At 38.5% G+C, this 14548-nt stretch overlaps 1 protein-coding gene across 7 annotated transcripts in view; it reads right to left on the reverse strand.

Moving 5' to 3' along the window:
- PTPN13 (protein tyrosine phosphatase non-receptor type 13) overlaps window positions 1-14548 on the reverse strand; it is a 114086-nt gene that overhangs the window by 59812 nt on the left and 39726 nt on the right. For all 7 annotated transcript variants that reach the window (XM_071555752.1, XM_071555751.1, XM_071555753.1 and 4 more), the window contains exons 5-7: window positions 12868-13053; window positions 11621-11714; window positions 460-1023 (exon numbers count right to left, since the gene is read on the reverse strand). In XM_071555752.1, the coding sequence (XP_071411853.1) occupies window positions 460-1023; window positions 11621-11714; window positions 12868-13053 (844 nt within the window). The remainder of the gene's footprint in view (window positions 1-459; window positions 1024-11620; window positions 11715-12867; window positions 13054-14548) is intronic.

Genomic DNA, 14548 nt, shown 5'->3' on the forward strand with positions numbered 1-14548 from the left:
TAGAACTTGTTGTCAAGTATTCCCACTGAAGTAAAGGCCTGAACATGAGGGCAAAAAAATTTCATATGTAAGGGCTAAAGTCCAGAGCTATACAGAACAAAAACACATCTGGAGATGAAATTCTGCCTTTCCTCAGGAGCACAAGTCCATCTCTAATAGCTGGAGTTAAGGATCTTCCTTCAAGGAAAATTATTTTACAATTGGCTGTTACCAACTTCTTTTTCTTCTTTCTAATTTTAATTGATCAACTTGATACTGGTTGACTTACAGAGATCAACTACTCCCACTGAGTAAACAATTTTGGCAAGCACATTTATTTTCATTGGCAACATTTATGTAAAAAGGATGAAGCAAAGATCTCTGGAGTTTCAAGAGCTGCTACAAGAGAACTCAAATTTATCATAATGAGAACTCTTCTTGATGACTGGAATAATCAGAAAATCAAAAAGCTTCACTAACCTTCTACATTCATAGCTTCCCTCAGAAGCTGCAACTTCTTCTGTCTCTCTCTTATCCTGTCAAAGGCACTTGATATTGCTGCAGAAGTTGATGTCTCAGGCACATGGCGTGTTTGGTCCAGTTTTTGCGGTCCGAAGACATCCAGTGCTATGCTCCCATCAGAGTACCTTGCTTCCTTGTTTCTGTTAGTAGTGGAAGTCCGTACTGTAAATGTTTCACACTGATGGCTGTGCCTGTGAGAGCCTCCAACATGGTCCCTCTCAGCAGCCTTGTCAGTAGTGCAAAGCAAATCTGTGGAAGAAGCCCATATTTTCCTTTTGGGAGGGACATCTGTATGAAGGTGACCTTTTTTCTCAAACTCACTGGTTTTACATCTATGAGGAGAGAAAACATCTTCCTGTCCTGAGTTGTAATCTGCAGAAATGCCCTGGAAAAACTCTTCTTCGTCCTGTGTCCCTCTAATGGACAGAAATCCCATAGACTTGCTAAGTCCTTTGTTAAGTGTGGTCTGTTGAGAGAAGTGACCTCTGTGTCCACCAGGTGCATCAGTCGCCAGTGTTTTCCCTGGAATAAGGAGACATTTCAGACATGTAATTTTCTACTTAATATACAGGAGTCTGACACAAGTCAGTTGCTGTTAAAGTATATACTGGACACACACTTTGGCATTGATTTTGCCATACAAAACACTGAGAAGGCTACCTAAAGGGCTGCCTCAGTCAATAAAGACAGACCTCCAACTACTTCATATATGACAAGCATTTTATTTATTTTATTTCTGAAGTGCTCAAGAAAAATATAAGGTTTACTATAGTTCAGTATTAATATAGGAAAACTCCAAGCTATCACATACATGCTGCAAGTTGTTTTTTCATTAGTTTTATTTTTAAAATAGTTTGGACTATCATCAAAAATAGTACTTAATAATCAAACTGAAATCAGCCATTCCTCTCACACCCAAATACACCGCCTACAAGTTTTAATAACAAGTCCAGGTTTGTTCTACAGATTTACAGATGACTTGAAATAGCGTCAGTAGTAAGAAAAGAATGACTATGTACTTAGGAATTATAAGAATCCTGGATCATCCCCTAATGACTATTTTTGGTGATGACAGTCTCTCCAGATAAAGAATTCTCTAAAACAAAACCAACAAAGCTTCCAAGATCAAAGTGATTCTACAAGCCTGCACCTTCCATTTTCAATAATAAATAGATCCACCAATGCTTAGGAACAATCTCTCTTCTCCCTTACAGGAAAATTACTTCCATAATAAAAGAAACTATCAGAGGTGGAATAAAATCAATGAAATATGTGGTCTCTGAAGAACATCATATCACAGTCCCTGAGAAGTTGTGATGATCATATATGTCTTCTCAGGCATAAGATTTCAGACTGAATTTACAAAACTCATTAAAAACATCAGTAAGTACAATCAAATTTCTTAATATTTTAACAGATAACCTGCAAGTCTACCTTTCATGTTCTTAAACCTTCCTGAGATTACAGTTAAAGGATTATGACCATAGCAATAATATCCCATAGAAAACCTAAAGACTACCCAACTGTAGGTACTTTGTGCTAGCAAACTAAAAATTTTTAATGATTCTGCATTATGAATGTGGCAAAAATCCTAAGTCTATTGTTGATACCATATAGGCAATAATCTCGTATCTCCAAGTAATCAAGTACAGCAAAAAACTTCTTATGAAGTCTAGTCTTTTCAATTTGCAGGATACATGCTGCATGAATATGGCAATCTCAACTTCAGCAGTGATATTCCTGAATAGAAAAATCAACTAAAAATGTTCTGTGCTGGATTGCCTAAGCAATGACTGCTGACCCAGGTGGAGTCAGTATGGCATGTGATGTTTTCCCTACAGCTAGCTTCCTCTTTGCAGGGATATTGCCATGTACATCTTTTAAGAAGAAGGTGTCTTGTAGACATCATTGCAAAAGCAAGCAGTCAGCAGTCGTTCAAAGTAAATTGCTGTGCTGTATCAACTACTCTTAAAAATGGCTATATAGTGCTGTCTGCTGCTCTTTCAAAGTCAATTGACATTAACTGTCTCCCTTGGGCAGCAAGCTCCTGATGATCTTTATCAAGAGCCTTAATCCTTACAAACGAATTTCAAAGGAACACCTTTCAGTTCTGATATTCTACCTGAAGAGGGGCTAAGCTGTTGGTTTTCAGTTTCTAGTTCAGTGATATTTAACTAGCAATCAAAATAAGAAAGACTAAAGCCAAATGCAACCAAGCAATCCCTTGCTTTTAACCAACACACAAATACTTGACAGCAAAATGTTAAGGTTTGGATTGTCTAAAAATAAGAAGAAACTACACAGTTCCCACGTGCTCCAGTCAAGAGAATAAAAAAGCCTTTGCGAATGAGAATGAACTCATCTTATAAAAGGATCTGACACATCACTTCATATTTTACAAATAGAGCTTTAATCCTAAAGTAAATATAATTACCTTTGTGGTCAGGTAAATATTATGTTATTATCTTATTCTCAGACTATACATCTGCTTAAGGCTGGCAAACTACATCTAATATTCACACACACAAAAAAGCCTTTTAGAAATAGCTGCTCATTGTGAAGTTCCCACTATCCATCTAAAGCAGCAGCACATTATCCATTCCACAAACACATACTTCACATTCATATACTCGCATCGAGGACAAACACTCCAATACAGGATTTCAAGTCAGTAATTTGTGAGATAAAAGACTAAACACTGCAGTTTAGTTTTTAAGATGGTCCAAAAATCCAAATCAAAAGGAGCTTCAAGAATCCTCCCCAAAAATGAGAGTTCCAAGATAATTTTAGGCAGAAAAAAACAAAGCAACATCCTCTATACAGTTTTCACATATTTTTTAAATGTCAAATAAAAACCCAAACAACTACCTCCTCAACACAAAGTATTTCCATGCAGAGACCTTATTGAACAAAACAAGGGCAAACCAAGCAGAAAAACCCAGCTGCAGACAGCTGCAACTTCAAAATATTACCAAGGTTATACATTCAATTACTTGATACATTATCAGTCATGACTCAGAACATTCCTGGTTCCAAAGTTCATTTAGGTCTCTGCACATTGGAGCATGATTTTGCCACAGGATCATATGCAATGAAGAGTCCCAACAGTATTTTTAGTCCCAGTGGGTGTTGTCACCACAGAAGCCCCAAAGACATAAATCTATCTGTTGCATGCTGGTGAGAACTGCAGAGGAAGTACCCAGCTAACAGTGAGAGAGCGCTAGAGGGGAAGGAGCATCCTCCTCACCAAAGCTGTAGTTTCCAAGGACATGGAGCATTCAGACCAGATGTAACAGAAGCTATTTCCAGTTCGTGCAGAGGCACAAATGACACACGCTCCTTTGCCTTGGCATGCAAGAGATGCTCCCTATTCCTCAAGGCATCCACCCATCTGGAGCTTCCTCATGAGGAAAAGTGAACACCATGAACACTATTTTATCAGCAGTGACTAGGAAAGTAGTCATTGCTACAGCTTTGCTACTCAACTAGCTAACTGCATGATGAGACAGGAGATGAGCAGTCTCATTAGGAAGCAGAGCAGGAGGCATTACACTGCCACAACTGCTCTTCCACTCTACAGGTCTAACTCAGATCCACATTGACTTATGCAGCCAACATAAGAGTCTAACATAGTACCAAAAGGAATCTTCAGGATTCAGTCTTGAGGCTGCAAAATTCTCTTGGACATCTTTCATCTTTCCTTTATTATTCTCCCCACTCCCACTTCTGTGCTTCATCAGTCTTGGCAATTCTTTCCACCTTTGCAAAACCATCCTTCTCTGCATAACATCATTTCAACAAGCTCTTCCCAAACTGATTCACAGTGCCAACATGAGCTGTTAAAGAATCGTAACAGAGAAGGCTAAAGAAGTGACTTTGGGGCAAGGGATGCACACCCTGCTCAAGGTGGGCATCTGGAGAGGGCAAAGTGAAACAAAGCAGTGATACAGAACTTTCAGATCTGTACTTTATACCAGCTAAAAATGCATGTTCGTCTTGGCACCAGAGAGTAGAGGCCAAGGATAAAGGACAAGACTTCTCAGTACTGAAGAAAATCAATTGCAGATACCAGTAGTAACATTGGATTAGGCAATCAGCAGTTGGTCCAGGCCAATTTTTTTATTTTTGATAACTTAAATCTGTCCTCATCCGTTCTTACTTTTTTTAAGTACTATTACAGACTTTGTAAGTCACAAAATCAACTGATAAGGGATTTTTCACTTTTTTAATCCTGGACTTCCTCAACACACTACCTCAGCATTAATTAGATCAAGGGTCTTCACTGACTGCACTAAGTCTCTTTCAGCTCATATGTCTACCTTTCAGCTACCAGTACACCTCCAAAACAGAGCAGATTGGATTAATGTGCCCTTCTTTAACACATGGGTTTGCTTCTGAATGGCATACTCAAGTCCAAATACATTAAGCCAATATGTAGCTTATCCTTCAACTGTTCTTCCCCCAGCTTTATGATGAAATGAGTGGAAAAATAAAGGGAAAAACTATCAGCAAAAAAACTATATATAGAAAATAAAGATCCAATTAATGATCAAAAGGAATCTGACTGTATAATAGAACTTGTATGCCTTTGAATTATAATGAATGGGTAGACTCGTGTTATGACCTTCCTTTAATAAAAAAGAGGCTTTTATTTGTAATGAAAACTCTGGAGACCTATCCCAAGTATATTGGCTCCACTAAAGACATGAAGTATCTCACATTAGACCACACAGAGCTACACCGTGCTTCAGCTACCCATGTATAACAGGACACAAAAGTGTTTCCCTGCTTGTCAGTACGGTGATAGAATGAGCCATTAGCAATTAAGATGCTACAGCACATAAGTAACTTCAAAAGGCATACTTTCCCCCTCCTCAATTATTTGTCTGTTGAGCTAAACTCTTCTTATTTATCTGAGTGTATGGGTTCTTGATTTCACATATTGCCCTTGGGTGTTTACCCTGTACTTGATGTTACATTAGTGCAATTATTTATAATTACTGTAAATAATTCAAATGCAATTATAGTAACTGCATGATTCCAAGTGTAATATATAGTGAGGGAATATATACAATAAAAACAGCAATTAATCACCAGGAGTTCACAATTAAATTCTCTTGTGGTGCTAAAATGAAAATCTAGTTTTCTATACATGCCTTCAACTGCCAGATGTTCCATTTGCTAAATAACCATACATCTGCTTCCTTCTTCCTTTGGAGTCTTTAGCTATGAAGGCAACTATACCCTCTTTAACACCAGTGCCTTCACAGACCATCTTTCACTCACATGGATAGTAACCTGGTTGATTTTCCTCTAAGAAAGAGAGTTATCTGGTTCTAACTAAATCCACTCTGTCTGCAATTACTTGTGTACCAGCTTGATCATACAGGCAATTAATCAAACATTATGTAAGTGCAAACACAGTCAGCACCAACACTTACTGTATACATTCTTACTGAATAAACTCAGCTCAACTTTCTTTAAAAAGTCTTTCTGACTACCCTTTCTTCTGTTTGCAGAGCATGGAGTATCCTTTTCAACTCCGTTATGGATTTCAACTTGTGGATATATGTACATACACACACATGGAGGTGGGAATAGTTAGGAAGAGACAGGGGCTGGGGGAGCAGAGAGATTGCCCACATGTGTATAAAAGCACACACCATCATTACCAGATTTGAAGGTCTGACTGGAGGAAATTGTTATACAGGAGTTTAAAAACATCTCCCACACCATCTTTGTAAAGAAAACAAAGCAAGAGAAAAAAATCTTTATCCCAAGACAACGCAGTTAGTTTCTCAAACATGAGTGGGTAGCTGGTGGAGGAGTTGGGTTTGCAATCCCTTTGGGGCAGGCTTAAGAGCGAAAGAGAAGACAACAGAGCCAGATGTGGCCTGTGGGTTGGCCACTAGGAATGGCACCTCCTCTTTTACTTTCTGAATTGTTGAGAAGAATCCAAGTTTCAGACGGAAATACTCCTAAACAATGCATTCTTTGTGAAAAAAGAAATGAAATGGACACAAGGACTGTTGAAAGCACTGTAAGTAATGGCCAAATTATAAACCCCATATAACAATTTGCATTCTGCTTTGGACTGACACAGCTCTTCCATCAAAAAAACACTGAACAGCTCCGGAAACCAGGGATCTTGCTCAGAACAGTGGTAGTGATCCCTGCCAAGCAGCACTTCACAATTCTTAAATGCAACATCTTATCTCTACCCTTCCTCAGGCAACCACTGCTATTTCCCACTCAGGTTTACAGGTCAATTTTTTGGGGGTATGTTTTTTAACCAAGGTAGAAGGTCCACCCAGCTATTCCCTTCCTGGATTTCTGCATACCCCAAGAGATGCTCAGTGACAGAGCTGCTTTCCTGCTCAGAGACTTCCTTTGACACCTCTGATTTGGTTTGCTCACTGATCCTTGTGTCCATTCTTGTCTTCAGAGTTCTGAGTTTGTTCTCAGCACCACTTTACAGCATTTCCAACACTCCCTGGCTGGAAGCTCCGTATGGCAGCAGCAACTATACTTATGTTTAAAAGATCTCAACCGAGGCAAACTACCAGTATTGCTAGATGAAAACAAAAACATTTATTGGAAGAAAACAGCCATGGGCTTTGGAGTGCAAAAGAGCAACTTTTTTTTTTTCCTTCAACAAGGAACCTTCATCTGGCTTTCATTTGGTTTTGCTGAGCTCTGGAAGTTACTCTCCACCTACTCACTTCTTTTTTTCTAGTACTGAGGAGCCAGGGAAAAAAAAAAAGACTATTTCCAGATGAGATATTTTCAAGTCAGTGAAATTACATTTGTGCTGTAGCTTTTGATAACTTAAATCTGTGTGCTTGGATTTAGCAACATAATGAGTAAGTCACTTCAGTTCACACATGGAGATCATCACCATAAACTGCTTCTTTATAGACTAAAAGCTGCATTTTCACCCAGAACAGGAACTACAACACAATCCACAACCAAGTCCTTTGGATCAAAAGCAAAAGTATACATTTTCTTTTGTCTTAAGAGTTTTCTCCGGGCAGCTACATTGGTAGTTGATATTACGGAGTATGATAAGTACACACTAGAATTTGTTAAAATTAAAATCAACTTCACTTAGCATCTTTTATTTAGTTTACAACGCTTACCATTTTTGCTACACCTGACAGTGCATATAGGCTAATGAAACAGGGTGTTGTTCAACAACTACAATTTAAATCAGTATTTCCGAATATTTCCTCTTGTGTACCGTTAGGTGAACTTTCATAATGTTTTAAATTCATTTCAACTCTGTATTAGTGTAGCACATATTTTTGGCAGAGAAAAAGGTCAGAATTTTGCAGGATACAACTATACTATTATAATATACAAGTTTAACTCATGACAGTTTACAACAGTGCACAAGTCAAGTTAAAATCAGGGAGCCTCACTGGTAGGAAAGCAATGCCAAAAGACCTATTAGCTCTTCAGAAGATGAAGAATCTCTGGCAAAGGTCTATCCTTGGTGTTCATGGATCATCAACGAAAATTGGAACTTTGCAAATCAACACACAAGGTCAGGATTTCAATTATTAGATGGCTGGGAAGAGGGCTACCAGGCAAGTACAAGGTTCGGAGATTTCAACTGGGCTTTAAGTAGTCTATACATCCTTTTGAAGGATAGTTTGTGATGAAGAGTAACAGGAAATTAACTCTTGCTTTGTATTTGAAAGAGTTTGGCAGTCACTTACTCTTCTGTCACACCAGAAGGATATTATCAAGCAAATCAAGTAACTTCCACAAATAATTCTTGATGTAAAGACTCTGAAGGTCTAAAGTGTTTTGAGTACAAAAATTAAGTAAGACCCATTGGTTCAGATGAATCATAACAGGCCTTACTGTTTCTACTTCTGCTGGCTAAGTCAGTTCCTAAACACTGTGTTCTGGGTATGACTTGACCAAAAGAAAACATTCTGTAATATTAATTTAGAATAAATTATTTCTGCAGTCAGCCCTGCCATAAAACTCATTCACCAAGACAGCCACAGAAAGTGAGTCATGAAAAAAACAAAACATAAATTTAACTGGAGAGAACATTAACACAAAGCTATTTATTCATTTCATAATTCTCTTCAAGACATAAAGATGGAAATGAATAGCTGTAAATATCCAACCTTGTTACCTAAGAAGAGCAATTTTTTTTTTAACCAGGTGAGGCAGAAACGTATTTCAGAACTTTTATCCTAAGTCAACAATAGAGCCCTGGCGATGATAGTTGTGGATTAACGTGGTGTGGAAAACTGATCCTAAAAGTAATGAAATTCAATTAAAGCAAAAATCATAGCAATTCCAAAGACTGCAAAGATCTAGGGTATTAGCTGGCTACTCTCCAATCAGAAGCACATCTCTCTATTCATAAACTTACCATGATTTACCAGCTATCTTAAGTTACATGCTCACTGTAGCATCCTGATACTCTTAAGTTGACAATAAATGCTATACCCCTATGTAGCTTTTTTCCCCATAAGACACCTATTGGATTCATGGTGAATTCGCTTTAAGATTTTCACAATGACTCAACAGAACTTCAGCTCAAAGTATCAGACAAGTGTTCTGTCCCCTCCAGAAAAGACCTCTGCTCACCATCTTTACCTCCTTAAACACATTGCTAAAATTACTAGTAAAGCTAGACACATTCTTACATGCAACCCCCCGCCCTCTCCAGTTGTCTCAGTGCTAAGCTTGACCCAAAATGTCTTTGCAGAGGCAGTTAAACCCACTTAGATAAAAGATAACTGACATAACTTTAACTTGTTAGCAAGACAGTTCACTCATAAAAGCAATTTGATCACATAATCTATTTCCTTTAAGTTAAAGGCATAATCCTCAGAGAAAATATCAGACATTATAAAGATGTTATTCGTCCTAGTGCTGAACCATACAGCCATGGAGATACTGGCTGGAGATACTACAGCAATCTCCAAAATTTAGTACAACCTAAAATAAAAGCTTCTTCATTAAGATATACTGAAGACGCTGGGGACAACATTACTTCTGGAGATAGAAAACCCTGCTAAAAGTCTTATGCAAAGTTGTGGGTAGGAAAACAAATGAACAAAGAAACAAAATCTCTCAAACCAGACAAATATTAAAAAAATAAAAAAGTAAAAGTTTTTCTACAAAAAGAAAACCAGCAAAAGACTGTTCAGCTGTATTGGAGAGAACAAAACTAGAAATAACAAAGAAAAGAATAATCAGAGTTTGTTAATGAAGTGAGAACAGACTTTAAAGACAACCCTGCTTGTCTCCAAAACTTAACAAATATTTTCATCATTCCCAACACATGGTTTATTAGGATCATGGAATAAAAAGCAGAATAGACGATGGAAAAAGGGTATGGAAATGACAAAGCTTGAGGTAGCAAGGTATTGTGCTCAAATCAAGTTCTTCAAAAAAGTATGCAATAGGCTAGTACTGGCAAAAGAACAGAGGTCCATAAAGAAAATGTGAGTATCACAGCACTGGAGACGGGGAAGAATAGGTTTAAAGAATAAACTAACAATTTAACAAGCAGAACAGTAAGGTTCTGGTTCAACCCTTAAAGTTGGTGGAAACCAGGGAAAGAATTCGTTTCAAGAAACAGCTTAAGAAATTCAGAAAGTGCAGAAATTACATAGTTTACAAAGAAAATTAACTAGGTAGATCCAGTCCCAAATCCTGTGTTCCTACAGATCTCCCTATTGTTACAAAAAATTCTGGAAAAGAAGAAAAAAAAAACAGTAAGAAAACAAATCCCCTGACCAAGCAGTCAGAACAGCAAATTTGTGCCAGAAAACTAAGCAACAGCTTGTACCAGAAACTGTTCCCAAATTAACAGTGCTGTACTGGAAGGGCTGGCAATCACTGACATAGTGTTTTTTTATCAAACACTAGCCTCACCTAGGACACATCTCAAAAAAGAATCAATTAAGGAAGACCACCAATGCCTTGCCAGACTTGTGTCTAACCTTTGCAGTTCATATTGTCACTGACGACTCCATGGATTACTTCAGTTTCTGCCATTCAATGCACTGTTGCTTGACACAAAACCAAACAGAGAAGCAACGCAAGCACATTAACAACATAACTTTGATTCAAGTTTACTGGTGAAGAGGAAGCAAGACAACATGAGGTGGATGAAAACCTTGTGTCATTTGACAACTTATGGTGTTGAGCATTCGTGGGTAATGTTGCATGCTGGCACCAAAATAATCCATTTAGAGAAGATGAACATTTTAAGGCAAAATGGTCTCACCTGATTATAACATCTCACTGTCTGCATCACAATGACTTAGAGTGGGTCCAAGCTGATGCCTTGCAAAATGCTCCTGCCCAGCTCCACAATTCTTCCAGAAAAAAATTCGAGACGAGTCTTTTGGAAGAATACATCCTATCTTCTGAAAAACCTAGCATAGAGCTGCTGCTGCTGCTGCTGATGCCACTAACATTAAACAACATCTATCACCTTAAACAACATGAAGTCATGGCCAGCATCACTCTACATCACTCTATCATTTTTCTCCACAGTGGCAAGAGCAACTGTCCATCTCCTTCCTGCCCTGCCAATTTCCTCTTTCTTTACTTCTCAAGAAACAGTTCAACCTACCTGGCTTCCATATCCACCTCCCACTGTCACAGCACAGCAGAACTGTGATGGAATATGCAATACCTCTCTTCAGTGAAACAAGAGGAAGCAGAAAATAGTTTTGTGTGCAGGTAAAAGAGACCAGAGCTGCCTGGCAAGTGGAGAAAGAAGATTTATGCAATTAGAGTTATGAAGAAAAAGTGGAGTCCATAGGAAAGAAGGAAAAAAGAAAAGCTGCTCCTTGCTCTTCTAGCTGACGGATCTTCAGCTGAAAATTTCCTTTCTCCAGAAGCAAAACTTTTGCCCTGAACCTTTAAAACCTGTTTCGCTCACCACAACTGAACTGAAAAAAGACAAGAATTGAAACAATTATTCCCCATCACCAATATTTAGCTCAAACGAACCATCAGAGTTCTATGAATGTAAGCAAGTCCTCCTCTATTCCATTTCTTTGGTTGCCATTCTTGGTCTTCCACAGGGCTGTACTCTTTTTAGCCATAACCCTCTCTGCAGTGAAGCACTTACCTGTGGGAAGCCCTTTCCCCCTCAGCCTCTCACGAATAGCCTGGCTCCTGTCTGGCTGCAGTTTTCTATCTCCATTGCAAGACAGTTGATCCATCTGCAAAAAAAGGCATTAACACAAAGTCAAATATTGAAAGATCCCACTAGTATGAAACAAGCATTGTTTATGGAAATGAACAATATTACTCAGTGTCAAACAGTTATGTTCAAGCCCAGAGTGAGAGTTCAAACTTTTTAATAAAAAACAGGTTCATCTCTGAGAATATCCCCTAAAATTATCCATATTTGAATAGTCTGTGCATTATTTGACTACACATTTGGTTCACCTTTTTTCCACTAAGAAAAAATGAAGTTCACAAGCATGTAACATAAATACATGCCATCTCTACAGCAAACGGAAGGAACAGTAACACACAAAACCCATCTTCTGTGATTGCAACAAGGCTAGAAATTGTGATTGGCCTGAGGAGCTTTCTGTGTAACAGGAACTGTCTTGTACCCTCATGCAATTCAACGCATACGTAAAATCCCATGCATGCATTTGGGAGAAGTCTCTCTAGCCCCTCAGGCCCATTCCTTTCGTGTGTCAGGCTTAACTACTCCTTAACTATTTTTAAAAATCTTTAATTCATGGTCCTCTTTTATAACTTGAAATCACTTAACTATTCTGAAGTTATGCTGTAATGGTGTAGGTGAAGAGAGAAGTTATCAAGAAATACAGCGTCATGAGTTCATACAGTTTCTTTGACTTCTAAAAACAGTTTGACGGGTTGGTCATAATTAGACAATAAAATCTTGCACAATTCTCATATCCAAGAGCTGAGCAGAAGTGCAAGGGAATTGGCACACTGCCCAAATAGTCCTTTCTGTTAATAAGCAACTCTCCAAAAGTCAAACATAACTAAGATAAAGAAAACTCACAGCAATCATTTTTGAAGCATTTCAAGCAGCAACAAGTCTAAGGCTTGCCCTAGAGTTCATCATCTTGTTCTGCGTCTCCCTACCTTTTTTTTCAATGAAGACACAGTTCACGAAATTATCTTCCTAAGAAACTCGTGAATGCATGTGCCAGGAGGAATTGTCAAGTGCACAGACTTGCAACAGGAGGAGAGAAGTAGCTCTTTTGACCCTTGTCAAAATTGCAACATATCAAAATAAGACAAAGAATGACAGCAGAGTGACTGTGAATTTGCACTCTTGCTCTCTTCCTACTCCCCTCTTTCCTTTCTCAAACACTGACACAGACTTACCGCAGACAGGCTCCCCAGCACCAGTCTGACCAACTGTTTCACATATGAGAAGGAAGGGGCACAGTTGCTGTTCCTTATGTGGGCACTGCAAGCGTCCAGAACAGTCCGTACAGACACACGGGCATAAATGACATCTTCACACATGCCAAGGAGGATGCTGTTGAGATGGTCCCCAAGTTTGATAGGCTAGTGGCACACAAAACCAGGAGAGACAGGAGAATCAGTACTAACAGTGACTTGTGGAACACTCAAAAACAAAAGACATTCAACAATGTAAAATAACTATTCATTCATGAGACTTACTGCCTACATTATCTGAGTGTCAGTTTGAAAATCCCCATCAAGGTGGTGAAAAACACAGAGACTGTAGAACAGGAGACAGGCATTCAGCATTTAGATTCAATTCCTGCACTACAACATTCTGGCCCAAACCAACTGCCTGGTCTGTAAGGTCAGGACACCAGTGCATTCCTTTCTCAAATGCTTAATGAGTAAGTGAAAACAAAGTAAAACTGACAAGATTCAGAGTAAGTTTTCTCCTTGATTTTGAACATTCTGCCAGTAACAAGTATAAAATTCTGTACAACCCTCTATGCTCATTTTCTGGAGTTCGTCACCTCATCAGTATTTTACAGCAGGAGTGTTAGCATTTCGAAATTCCAGAGACATCATCAAACAATATCAACAAAAAAGTAAGGAATAAAATAACAAAGCCACTGGTTAAGGAAGCAGAGCTTCCTAACTGCAGGACAACATCCATACAATTAAAAACTCCCTAAATCTAGATTTATTTCTATTCTACTCATTCAGTTAATGCAGTACACTGAACATGGAATATCCCTCCTCAGGGTATGCAGCAGCTCTTGTTCTCAGTTGCTGCAGGCACTTGGGACTTGAGCTTTCTGATCTCCAGCTCTCCCAGAGTGGGTGGTTACCCACAAAGTACAAGCATTGTCATGCTTTTTGCATCACACAGAGCTAATAATTGCAATCTTCCAATCTTCCTTGCATGAGTATTCTTAAGATTTACCATAAAAATAAGTACACTAGACCACCCTGATTTAATTAACATAGACTTTTCCTATCTATGTGTTTAGCATCTCTAACTAATCATAAAAAATCACTCTCATATTCAACTCACTCCCAGTAGAGAAGCAACTCATTAACCAGCAAATGCAGAAAAAATATATAAAATGTATTAAAAAATGGGGAAATCTGCACATAAATTAACACTTAAAAGTAATGTCATACACAAGACTGTCCTTTTGCCTCTACCAACTCCATGGGGCAGAGACACCACATGAGAACATCCCAAAGGTAAATTCTTCACAGGCAGATCTCACCACACCATCTTTGGGAAAATAGTCTTCTATTAACAGGCAGGGTATGCCTTCCCACTGCATTACTGAGAAACTGTTGCTACACTCTAATACCAAAGGAAGAAACAAAGAAAATGGGGACTAAAACTCATGCCTACTTTTTGCTCAACACCTCTACCTACTTTACATCACTCTCCCACTACTGCGCTTTTCATCTCCTACAAGAGAGGATACCAAAGAATGGGGATCGCTGTCTAAGGAATTACTGGGGCTTTTGCGACAGGTCCAGCAAGAATTATGAATAGGTACCCCTAAACAGTCAGAGCTTCAATTTGTTTTATTTTTTGCATTCAGGCAGCTAC

Source organism: Pithys albifrons, chromosome 5, assembly GCF_047495875.1.
Source record: "Pithys albifrons albifrons isolate INPA30051 chromosome 5, PitAlb_v1, whole genome shotgun sequence".
Taxonomy (NCBI): domain Eukaryota; kingdom Metazoa; phylum Chordata; class Aves; order Passeriformes; family Thamnophilidae; genus Pithys; species Pithys albifrons.